Source organism: Danio rerio, chromosome 3, assembly GCF_049306965.1.
Source record: "Danio rerio strain Tuebingen ecotype United States chromosome 3, GRCz12tu, whole genome shotgun sequence".
In the NCBI taxonomy this organism is placed as follows: domain Eukaryota; kingdom Metazoa; phylum Chordata; class Actinopteri; order Cypriniformes; family Danionidae; genus Danio; species Danio rerio.
Window position 1 is genome coordinate 14,544,318 of NC_133178.1, and position 12,726 is coordinate 14,557,043.

The window sequence follows — 12,726 nt, forward strand, 5'->3', positions numbered from 1 at the left end:
ATGTATCTCATAAAAACAGATGAGGAAGGAAAAAAGGAAGGAAGTTAAACTTCTGACTGTGCGTGCTGAGATCTGAATGCAAGGATACAATTCGCTGATCTTGGACGGCCCACTTTTGCTTCAGGAATTCAATAAGAGTGGAGACCTTCCGGTGCAATTCGATGACCATCCTAAAAATTTTTTTTTTAAAAACAGCAGCAAATGAATAGGTGAACATTGCATAATTTGTTGTACCTTCACAGTTGCAATGAAAATTAACTTGTGATAGATTCTACTGTATCAAGTACTTTTTATTTTCTATTTATGACGGACAAATTGAGGAGGTCCAACATGTGTCACCAGTAGGCGTTGCACCAACTAGTCAAATTTAATGCTCTGCTGTGACGCGTTTTGATTGATGTCGAACAAGCCACAATGCGCAGATCACTTTTTTTTTTTTTTTAACTGAACTACACGGCAGCTTTACACACAATGAAACTTCCCTCAGATTAAAGTCATTTTTAAAATGTTATTTTTCTTATGTCAGCGTCAAATATTCACATGAACTTTAAATCGTCAAAGAGATGCCACTTAGATTGCTCCATGCAAAAAACCTAGAGCAAAGGTCTCTCACTCAATTCCTTGAGGGCCGCAGCTCTGCATAGTTTATCTTCAACCGCCTCCAACTCACACCTGCTTAATAGTCTCAAAGTCTTGAACACTTAATTAGTTGGATCAGCTGTGTTTGATTAGTGTTGGAGCAAAACTGTGTAGATCTGTGGCCCTTCAGGATTCGAGTTTGGCTAGCATATGCTCTAGGGCATGGGTCTCACTCACGTTTACGCAACCCTGGAATAGTAATGTTATTGGCTGTAGCCCTTTGCGAAACGCAGACGCAAACATATTTTGCGAATGAACCATGAAGCGCGCAGAAACTGCAGTGTGCGCAGCAGCAGAGGTGTGGCAAAATACACAGTGTGTGTAAACATCATCCCCGGTGAACTGTTTAGATGTGCAGCGAGGAGATGTCTGATAACCAAGATGAGCCAGTAAGCGCGAAAAACGCCGACTTGCGCATCTTTCTAGCACACACTATCATATCGGTAAAATATACATCTGAGCAAATCTCTGACAGTGTATTATGGCTTAACGTTATAGCCTTTGTTTTTTGTATGTTGTTATAAATAACTTCACATGAATCTGTGTGCTGAGGACGTATGTATTAATTCTGCATTAAAATATCTGGTTTTATGTTATGGTTATGGTTGCATTCTTACTAGAATATGCTGTGTGTGGACTGCATTTATCTAGCAGTAAAATTAGCCCGGGTGCTAATGTTGCATTATTAACGAAATGAAAGTGTTGACAAAGCATTTGTTTTGCACTAAAATTAGTCATTGGTAATGTTGCATTGGTTTTGCAATATGTTATGAACTGTCAAACAGTGCGTAAATATTTCCTGCAAATAAATCGCAAATTGTGGGATGTTGCAAAACATATGCATCTCGTGTTTTATTGATGATGTCATTAGAGATTAGTCGATGTCGACTCGATTTTGATAACATAAAAGTTGACCTTCGTAAATTTAAAGTCATTCAACCCTTAGTCACCAGAGACATTTTACTGGCAAATCAAGATTTTGTTTCCCAAATTGTATGGTCAAACTAATTAAAACAAACGTGGAATGGTTTATCACAGTACAATTTGATTTATTTATTTAATTGTTTAACCAAGAATGTCCTATTGAGATATCTCTTCTACCAGGGAGTCCTGGTCAAGACAGGCAGCAAAAGACAAAGTTACAAAAAATTTTTTAATAATAAATACGTCACAACACGTAGATACACACTAAAATAATATAAACCATAATTAACTGTTAAAACGTGCGCTTTTCTAAATTGACAGTCTTTAAAATATTTTTAAATATAGCGACAGATGGTACAGATTTTATATGTAGTATATCTTGAAGCTTATTCCATACATAGAGCATACTTAGAAACTGCAGATCAACCTAACTCTGTGTGAAAAAATGGCATCTCAAGTAGGAGTATATCTGCTGATCTGGTATTGTAAGTATTTGAAATGTGGTAATTTACCTACTAAAGCTTTAAAAAATGAAAAATGAAATATGTTGTTTTCTCCCTAACTGTAATGAGGTCCATTCTGTACTTTTATTTGCATTACAGTAATGTGTGCGTGCCCTTGAACCTGTGACAAATTTTAAGGCACTATGATAAATAACATCCAATATTTCTAAAACATTCAGAGGTGTGTGCGCATATTGTATATCACCGTAATCCAGTACTGATAGAAATCTACTCTCAACTAAACGTTTGAGCTGAGATCAATAACATTCATTTAGAAAATAGATCAAAGTTGAATTAATAATGCATAATATAAGAAAATAAGAGGAATAATGCATATGTACATGTTCATTACTCTAAAACCAAAATAGAAGAAATTGCCATAAAAAAATTTGACTTTTAAGATGAAAATGTAAATTAAATTAGATTTTTATGAATAAAAATGTTATTATATATAAAATAAAAAAAAACAAGAACACTACAAATAATGAGTGTAAAAAAAGCTCAAATCAAAAAGACAAACAATAGAAATTAAGTTAGACATTTTTTTAATAACACTTTGGAATTTTGTCTGATTATTATAAAGTCATTATTAATTATTATTACTACAACTCAGAACCAACCCGTCCCGTTTACTAAACCAATTCATTTTCACTTTCACAAATAAACCAGTTTAAGATTGCTAAAAAAGGACTGCAACAATGGTGTTTTCAACAACACAAAACAATCAAACGTTTGTTAAAATACGCCAAACGTGTGTAAAATTTCAAATCAGCCAGGCATGAATGTGCATTAGTGAAGCTCACCTGAGCCGAGGATTATGGGCTAGACTCTGAACCCGAGCCCAAGAGTGATTGCTCCGGGGTTGAAGTTCCACGGCCACTTTCAAGGGTAAACGTACAGGCTTCTGATCCTCCTCATCACTCACACCTAAAAAACCAAGAGGAAGAAAGTCTATGAAGCCTAAAACACTATCATTCTGACAGTGGCCTAAATCTGTACTGCCACCCATTTTCCAATCCATCCCACAGCCTGAAACCATGGAAACCATGAAAAACCACTCCTCCAAAACCCTGGAGAGCAGCCATGGCACACTCATCCACCGCCCCGGTCCACATAAATACCCACAGTGCTCCATTTTGTCCGCTTTCTCTTTTTACACCATTCAATCTGTTTGAGTCGCGAAACAAAAATCAATCCTTTAACAGTCTATAAAGAAATCTCTCGATCACACACACCATCAGGGTCGCAGATTTTCTTCAGTGCGCGGCACATGGGAGCTTTGATCCTCAGGTTTCTGCCTTTGGAACGCACTGTGGTGGCCCTGAGAAAAATATGCATAAGCAACATTTTATTTGTGCCTCAATTTGATTACAATCTAGAATAGACGTTTCAATTAGATACAATCTAAATCATCAGTACTGTGTATTAATGAAATGTGTCTTTGTCTGAAATTTCACACACTTACCCCTGTTGGATAAGCTCATTTAGTTTGGCCACGTTTTTGTCATCCATCACTAGAGGGAACAGGAATACATAAAAGAATGTTACATTCAAAATGTCCCCATGCTCAATCAATGTTCCCCTTGATCAAGAAAAGCATTTGCCTGGTATACTTACATCCTCCAACCTTCTTCCTGAGTTCAGCATAACAGATGAGGCCATAGAGCTCCTGAGAGGACTTTTTCAGCACACGTGAATACACTGAGAAAGACGAACAATGAATATTAATACAATTAAAGATAACTCTGTCAGTTTACGAATGGAAACCCAATTTAAACAAGCTGATACTGGAATTAATTCAAATCAAAGTTTATTTCTAGAGCACACTTAATTACAACCTTTGGTCGAGCAAGGTGCTGTAAAATAGCAGTAGCAGCTAAAAACAGCAATACACTGCAATGAAGACAACAATATAAAACAATAGTAACAACAGTAAAAGTTTCCAAGAAAGAAGCAATTTAGTATAGCCTGGAACCGCCATTAGGGAATATTAAATTCACCAGAAAAAAAGGAGTCTTTAACATCGATTTAAAAACTGATATAGTGGGTGCTATTCTGTTTTTAAATGGTAACTTATTCTATAGTTTCGGACCCACAACTGCAAAGGCGCTATCGCCCCTGCATTTGAGACGAGATCAAGGTGTTTGCAATAGATGACAGTCGGAATTTGATCTAAGCAATCGAGTTTGGGCCTTAGTAATGATCAGATCAGAAAGATACCGTGGGGCTTGGTTATACAAAGTTTCATAAACAGTAAAATTTCATAGTCAATTCGCAAATGAACCAGCAACCAACGTAGTGAGCGCAATATTGGTGTGACATGGTCATGTGATGTGGCTACTCCTGAGCAAACGGGTGGCCACATTTTGGACCATTTGAAGTCTAGAAATTGAAGATGAAGGTAGACCAATATATAAAGAATTACAATAATCTAATCGTGTTAAAATAAAAGCCTGAATAGTCGTTTTAACACCCTTCCTGCCTAGGAAGTGTTTTACTTTGGCTAGTCGTCGTAGATGATAAAAACTTGAACTTACTATTTTACTTACTTGTTTGTCAAGTTTTAGACTACTGTCTAGGGGTACAGAGGTGAGGTAACAGTTTATTACACTGAGATCGGTAGGTAGTTTACTAGAATGCTGTGAAGGACCAAAAATAATAACCCAGGTTTTTTCTTCATTCAGAAGCATAAAGTTATCGGTGAGTCAGAGTTCGATTTTTGCGAAAACCATCTTCTAATCTCTTGAGGGTTAAGCTATTATTTGTTTTGAATGGGTAAAGCTGTGTATCTGCATAGCAGTGATGCATAAATCCAAACTTTCTCATAGTTCCTAAGGGCTTCATATACAACTGAGAATAGCTGGGGTGCAAGAATCAATCCCTGTGGAACAACGTAAGTCAGCTCTGCAGGAGAATTGCTTTACAACCTTTTAAATAGTAAATATATCAATCTTAAAATTCATTTTTTTTTCAGTAAGTATGCATGTAATTGGCATTGTAGTGCCAAACAATACATTAAGATTGTACATTTTAAACATGTATAACTAAAACAACAACAGCAGCTTGATTAAGTACACCTGTTCAACTGCCTAAGGTAAATGGCTAATTAACCAATCACATGACAAGCATTTAGAGACAAAATCAAAGCAATTAAGGACAAAAGCAGTCTGTAAATGAACATAAAACATGGTGGTTGGTGCCACACAGGCTTGTTTAAATGTTTCTTTTTTAATGCTGGATTTTCAATCATCCCCAGGGTTTACAGAGAATGATCTGGAAAAAGTGAGCTTAAGATAGGCGTAAAAAAAATGCCTTGTTGATGCCAGAACTCAGGAGGAGAACATTTAGACCGGTTTGAGTTCATAGAAAGGGAACAGTAAATGAAATAACTCATCAAACTGAGGTCTGCAAAAAAGCATCTCTGAACACACATTGAACCTTGAAGCAGAAGAGCTACAGCAGCAGAAGAGCAGCTCTCGTGACACTCCTGTCATTCAAGAGCAAACTGAGGCTACAATTCACAGGGACTCGCCAATTCTGGATAACAGAAGATTGGAAAGAGGTAATTTGATCTATTTATATTATGACGTTCAGAAGGTAGAGTCAGAAATTGGCGTAAAAAAAATGAGCGTCCAACCAACAAAGGCTACTAGTGTTGTAATTGTGTAAAAGATCTTTTTTCTTGCCACACTTTAGGCCTCTTAGTTCCAACTAAGCATTTTTTATATGCCACTACTACTTACTAGGTCTGCACGATATTGGAAAAATCTGACATTGGATGTTCTGTTTTTCTGCGATATGATTATAATTTTACCAGATGAATTGAATAGCACTATTTGGAAAGATTTCATTCATTTAGATGGACTAGGATGAGGAGTCTTTTTTTTCTATGCGATGCGTTTGCATATATTCTAATAAATTACAAGCATATTTAACTAACAAAAGGGAAATAAAACCGTGCTTTATGGTTTTCTGGAGACTCTTAACAGTATTCAGAACCAGAAATTGAACAATCATACATAAAATAAATAACATGGTCATCAATGTATAGTTTAATTAAAGATAATTATATTTATTTATAACTATTTTATAATCGTTAATAATTAATCTATTCCTGCGACGTGACTTGCAGATACGCACATTGTAGTGACAATGCTCAAACAATATATTGTGCAGCCCTACTACTTACTGTAGAGCAGGGGTCACCAATCTCATTCCTGGTGGTCCGGTGCACTGCAGGGTTTAGCTCCAACTTGCCTCAACACACCTGCCTGGGTGTTTCAAGTATACCGGGTAAGACCTTGATTAGCTTGGTCAGGTGTGTTTAAGATTGGAGCTAAAATCTATAGGACACCAGACCTCCAGGAACAAATTTGGTGATCCCTGCTGTAGAGTAACATATCATATCATCAAGCTCATATCACCGCAGACTGACTTAAACATGACAATTAGTTCACTGTCCTCAAATGTTTTCTGCAGTCACCAGATCTCAGTCTAGTTGAGCATCACTGATGTGGCAGCTGACAAATCTGCAGAAACTGTGATGCTTTTGTGTCAAAATGGACAAAACTCTTTGGGGAATGTGTACCTAATGATGTGACAGGTAAGTGAATTTTAATGATTATACAAGCAAATGCTCATGGCATACTCATGATTAGGAACTGACAAAACCCATGCAGTGTGCCAGCCGAGGAGATTAAACTTCAAAAGATGAAAGTGACAGACTGAATTGAAATTGAAAGGCAGGTATATCTTTGTTGTGGTAGATTTACTGATAGACAAACAAACTTCGAAAAAAGTTATATGCGTGAACACCAAGTTTAGGGTTGTTCGATTTTCAAATGTTTTTAAAGAAAAAGTGTTTTCCTGCTGTATTTTATTGATGATAAACAATGGAAAAGAAATATTTTTAATATTACATTCGAACTTAATAATAATAATAATTATTATTATTATTACTACTGCTACTACTACTGCATTTGAAGTTTCATTTTTCTGTATGGTTTATGTAATTCATACCTGTAATGGCAAAGCTGATTTACTCTAGTTTTCAGCTCCAACTGATCTGTCAGAAATTATTCCAATATACTGATTCGGTGCTCAAGAAACATTTCTAATTATAATAAAAGCTGACCCCACACAGTTGAGCATTATATATGTAGGAACTAATCATTACAGCTAATAGTCTGTTGTCTCTTCACAATGCAATAGCATCCTGTTAAACAAGGGAGACCTCTGTAGCCTATCAATGTCATAAAGTATGAAGTGTGCATATGTCAATCTCACCATTGTTGAAATCGATGTGTTTTGAGATCTTGTGCCAAGTCCGGTAGTAGAAATGGCGCACCTGCTCCTTGTTCTTCACCATACTTGCAGGCTTTCCCTTCTTCTTATATTTAAGAGCAATGTTGTTCTGAATAGCTTCGAAGTCCTTCCCATGCTATGGAGAAATTAACAGAGAGAGAAACCAACATGTGTGAACATTAAAAGTAAGTACTATTTAAATTCTTTAGGCATGACAACAAGCAGTCAGAACCAAATAGAAACACCTCAGCTGCACCTTTTGAAGTTGACTGAGTGAAGTAAAATATTAGAGCCGTGTAACTTTGATATTGGAAATCATTTAGGAGTTCTGAAAATTCTACTGCCTTGTTTGATTGAGTTGACACCATTGAAAAATAATCCTACTACATACTAAAAGTCTGCCAAGAGCTTTCAGTGGATTTTATTGTCATTAAACTTGACTAATCACCTCATAAAGTCCTTCAAAAAAGCTGTTCTTGTCCTCCGTGCTCCAGGACTCCCACTGTCTGCGCACTCGTTTCTGACTCCCCCCTTCCTCCTTCTCTGCAGGGCCCTGGCCCTTTGGGGCCGATCTGGATGTCCCACCTGCCCCAGAGCCTCCAGCTGAACCTGCAGCGGCTGCCACGCACACAGAGGGACCTGCTTCTGCACCTGACAAACACAGATGGAAGGAAAGAGGGTTAGTATGTCAGTTTCAGGCACATGCTAGATTTATTGAAGAACAAACAACAAATAAGCCACAATGCATTTTTTTGGGTCAAATTGTGTATGTATGTATTTATTTATTTCAACACACACAAATTTACATAGCATGGTTTGGCTCACAAATAATACAACGGTAACTAAATATAATAACACACTAAGGAAAGACACAAACAAAACACCTGTCAACCATTCACAAAAGACACCGCTAAAGACTGCTGGAATGAGCTCAGTGTAGATGACTGCGCTGCCAATTACAATTTATTCAGAAAACGTCAGTTTGCTAATTTTTACTGCTAAATGCTATTACACAAGTCACCTCAAACTAATACAATTCTACACTCAAATCATTTTCAGCCTGGGAAAAAAAAACTTTTGTAAACATAAAAGCTTACAGATTTTGTGGCCAATTTAAGTATTGTTTATACAGTATGTTAACATGGTTTTATGTCAGCGAGAGTGTGTGTGCATGTCAGGAAGTATGTGTGGAGTCTCTCGGAGGGCGTCCAGACCTGCTGCTCAGTGCACTGATCCAAAAACAACACGTGAGGGACCAGAGAAGCCAATAACTCTATCCCCTTTACTAACATGCACAAGAGCAAGCAACGGGAGGACCCCAGAATACACTCCAGCATGCAAGCCTATTGTCTACAGTTAAAACAAACACCGATTCCTCTTATAAACACCTGAGTAAAATCAGATTGCTAACAGTTGTTTCAGGCTTGTGACTCTGATTCAGTGTAGATCCCCTCCTGAATCCTGATGCACAACTGACTCCTGCATCAGAATGAAACCCATGACAGTGATGTGTCACCTGCTGCTGAGTGACAGCTAAACTGATGATAAGAAATGTAAACATTAAATAAAGCAATCAATCACAGAGCCTTTAAATTTTAAAACCGTGCACTAATGCTTACTGGGTCATTAAAATACATTTACAAGCAACCAAATCAGTCCAGTTGTTGAGATTTGAAGAAGCTTCAGTAGTGAGAGCAGCTTGTGAAAGTCACTTTCACTCCAGAAAGCATGAGGAATCCTCAGCGTTTCGTCAAATCTAAAGCAGTCAAACAAACTCATTGCACAAAAGTTAAAGTACAGAGGATGACAGTTGAGCAGGGGACACGGGCAGAGATGGACACTCACCTTTCGCTTTCGCACCGCCGTGACCGTTCAGCGCCGGGGACGAGGCATCTTTCCGTATCCGCTTGCTCGGAGGTCGCACACTGGAGCGGAGAAAATGATGCTGGTCCTGGTTGTTCGGGACGGCCAGCCCCGGAGAAAGAGCTGTCGGGTTCACCTGTGGTCCGGGTGGGCTTGACGTTTGTGTGGAAGGAGTGGGAGCCGAACCGGGGCTGGCCGTGCTGGATGGATTAAGTGTTTCCTCTCCGACTCTCTTTGTACTCGTCTCCTCGCTCGCCTGATCTGCGCTCTCTCCATCCTCGCCTCCTTCGGGCTTTCGGTCCGGTTTGCTCGGCCCCTCGACTCCCGAACCGCCCCCTTGGCCCACTGTCATCCTGCGCAAACACAAACGAAACACAAGCGTAAACATTTTCCGCGACACAAAACAACGATCAACTTGGAAAGACGACATTCTGCTCAACTCAACATGGCCGCCGCTGTTTGTTTCAAATCCCCTCTCACCGTCCCGACAGATCGCATCGAAAAAAACAACCATTCGCTTATTCACCAGCGTGAGCAAAAAGCACACATTGTGCTTTCGTCCCAGCTTGTCTTTTTAGTGTAGTTTCGCGTGGCTCGAGTTGCGAGCTGCCCTTTTATTTACCTTGAAATTCAAGCGCGAGCGCCTACACTTTAGCGCCCTGCAGAAAACGACAGACGACAACGCAAATCTTTCGCGCATTCGACCTCTATCTAAAGTGCTTGTTTCTCAGTCACTCTTACCCATTCTCGAGCTCTTCGGACGCGGACGGCGTCTTCTTTCTCTTCACCATGAGTTCGGAGGTTCTCGAGAGCAAAACTTGACGGATTTGAACATATTCAAAGCGCAAACGAGGTCAGGCAAAGTCGTCCTCTCCTGGCTGCTGCTCCTACTGGGGTTCAACTCCGCGCAGCACAACTGGGAGCTTTCGTAGCCACAGCAACTCCGACTCACAAACTCACTAGTTTTACCACAACAACAAACACCTGTCATCTAAGCATACGTTTAGGACCAAACACGCGGATTCAGCCGAACCCCGGCAGTTCTGCTTTTGAGGCATTTCGGTCAACACAAACCCACTGCACGCGCGCACACAGCCACTATCCTCTCGTCTGGACTTTGCTTACTCCATCTACGTCATCATAACTTCACAACAGAGCTGATGCTCGTTTATTGTTGACATTTAAAGATGTGCCTATTGACACCCCACAGACCCAGTCTATCCTAAGATAAAATGACTAAAGCGAGCGTTGATTTCATCATCTCGACGACAGGCAGGACAGACTTGATCGAGCACATATATAGATCACGTACTCGCAGGGGGTGTGGTGTGGTGCTTTGCACAAACAGAAGTAAATAAAACATTAAAACAAGTAAATATATATAAACACACACACGTGTAATATATGCAGATCTTTAGTGTGTGTTAAAATAAAAAAATGTGCATTTCTCAATAAGCGCCTTGCTTGCTTGATTAGGGTGTGTCTTAAGTTTAAGAGCTTCACACTTTGTCAAAAATGAAAAAAAGAGTGAGCAACTTAGTTGTTTACTATAAATACGTGTTGTTAATGATTTACATGCATGTTTAGATGTTAGAGAAACATGATGTGCAGTATATTTGAAACACTACTGCACTCCAGACTGAGAACTCTCACTTTATCTTGGGCTCAAATCAACTTCCAGCTTGATTTACTCCACGAATAGCCTTTTAATAATGTCTTTATGAAATCAGATCTAGCTAGGCTCACTTCAGCTGCTCAACCACTGCTCCCTACAGCTGCAGCTGTCAATGTCCAACAGACACCAAAACCTCAGATAAAACCAAATGCGTTCATTTCATCCTCTTGAGCATTCTGTGAAACATCTCCATTGCTTTAACAGTTAAACATCAAGCATGTATGTGCTTGGAGAATAACCTCACGCGAGTGAACACTATAGGTGACATAAAGTCTTAATAATACATCTACCTGCTTGAGAATTTCACACATACACATTTGTGGATTCAATTTAGGCATGAATATAGATGATTTAGTCTCAAAAATGAGCCAGATTATAAACTCTCAGTTAGTTCTGAAAGCTAGTCGTCAAAGTCTTTATAATAGAGGGTGTTTACTTTAATTACACATGCTTGTCAGTCCACTGAAAGCTTGTTTATGGTAGACATTAATATAATTATTATCATTAGTAGTAGTAGTAGTATTTATCATTGCGAAACAGAGAAGATATTAGTCTGGTTTCAGCATGAGCGAAAGCAACATGTCTAACGTTAGCCAACCAGCCTTGCCAGCTGCACATTCGTTGAGAAAGTTGCTTTGCTAACTTGCTAGCTAAACATTTACCGTTATGTTTGCGGTAAACCCGTATAATTCGCTCAGATGTGTGATCCACACATACGCCTTAATAAAAATGATTTGACACTCTCTCTACCTGTTTATACGATGTCCTTTTGGCCTTCACGGTATCCAGAAAGACAAAACCGGAGGGGTAGCAGGAGAAGCAGTGAGTACTGCATCGCTTCCTGTTTTCCTCTGCTGTCACACACGCCCACCACAGCTCAAAAACAAATCCACTGATTGGTCTGTGCGTTGCGCGTTGCTGGCTGCGTAAAATGATTGACGGGGATATAGTCCAATCAACGGTGGAATGTGTAGGGGGCGTTTTTTCAAAGAAGCCAATTATAACGTACGTTTACCCTGCGTCATTTTATTCATCGTGACAAATGTTTTAAAATAACGGTCCCACCCAAAATGAACAAAGACGACACAGAAACAATGAGGGACGGTAAATGAGCGCAATGAAAGTCAAGTTTTGTTTAATTTATTAGTTTCCTGTTCTTATATCAGTAAACTGTGGGTTTGTATGTTATACATATGTCATGTATAATATGTTGTATATTTATTGTGACGTTCAAAGTTAATATTTTATTTTTATTCAAATACTGCAATATATTTCTATTGAGCATTACTTTTCACTGGTATTTTGTTTATAATATATAATTTAGTATGTGATATTTTATATATTTTCATAATTAAGTCAAGATTATTTATAATACACAATATTAAAAAACTGAATATAAAACAAAACATAAAATGCAAAGGTTTTCTCAGATCATACAAATAACGTTTATTAGACAATCTTGAAAGCATTGATGAAGTGATCTTTGTTTTCAGCGATCAATCCTTGTTTGCACAAATTAGAATTTTTTTAATTCTTATTAAATTTATTCAGATAATTTAATAAAAGCTTTATTATATTATATTTCATGCTTGTAACAAATCTTAAAAATTTTATATGTAGTTTATGAACGTAACATTTTATATACATTATACATACACACACACAAACACACACAAATATATACACACATACACACACACACACACACACACACACACACATATATATATATATATATATATATATATATATATATATATAGTGTATATAAGTAGTGTATGTGTGTATATATATATATATATATATATATATATATAT

General features: G+C 38.1%; 1 protein-coding gene and 2 long non-coding RNA genes across 4 annotated transcripts in view; 1 reads left to right on the plus strand and 2 right to left on the minus strand.

Moving 5' to 3' along the window:
• The window catches only part of LOC141381155 (uncharacterized), a 29,180-nt gene extending 21,131 nt beyond the window's left edge, over window positions 1–8,049 (plus strand). The window contains exons 2-4 of the long non-coding RNA XR_012400885.1: window positions 5,323–5,628; window positions 6,546–6,669; window positions 7,920–8,049. This is a non-coding gene — a long non-coding RNA (uncharacterized lncRNA). The remainder of the gene's footprint in view (window positions 1–5,322; window positions 5,629–6,545; window positions 6,670–7,919) is intronic.
• Window positions 1–11,767, minus strand: part of cramp1 (cramped chromatin regulator homolog 1) — a 28,784-nt gene extending 17,017 nt beyond the window's left edge. The window contains exons 1-9 of one of the 2 annotated variants that reach the window (XM_005163839.5): window positions 11,659–11,767; window positions 9,216–9,586; window positions 7,819–8,021; window positions 7,353–7,506; window positions 3,684–3,767; window positions 3,532–3,580; window positions 3,302–3,387; window positions 2,870–2,993; window positions 89–170 (exon numbers count right to left, since the gene is read on the minus strand). In XM_005163839.5, coding sequence (XP_005163896.1) covers window positions 89–170; window positions 2,870–2,993; window positions 3,302–3,387; window positions 3,532–3,580; window positions 3,684–3,767; window positions 7,353–7,506; window positions 7,819–8,021; window positions 9,216–9,585 — 1,152 coding nt within the window. In that variant the 5' untranslated portion in view covers window position 9,586; window positions 11,659–11,767. Of the gene's footprint in view, window positions 1–88; window positions 171–2,869; window positions 2,994–3,301; window positions 3,388–3,531; window positions 3,581–3,683; window positions 3,768–7,352; window positions 7,507–7,818; window positions 8,022–9,215; window positions 9,587–9,974; window positions 10,346–11,658 lie in introns of those variants that run through there. The other variant, XM_003198078.7, reaches the window with a different exon arrangement.
• LOC137490042 (uncharacterized) overlaps window positions 1–12,726 on the minus strand; it is an 846,477-nt gene that overhangs the window by 750,904 nt on the left and 82,847 nt on the right. The window lies entirely within an intron of this gene.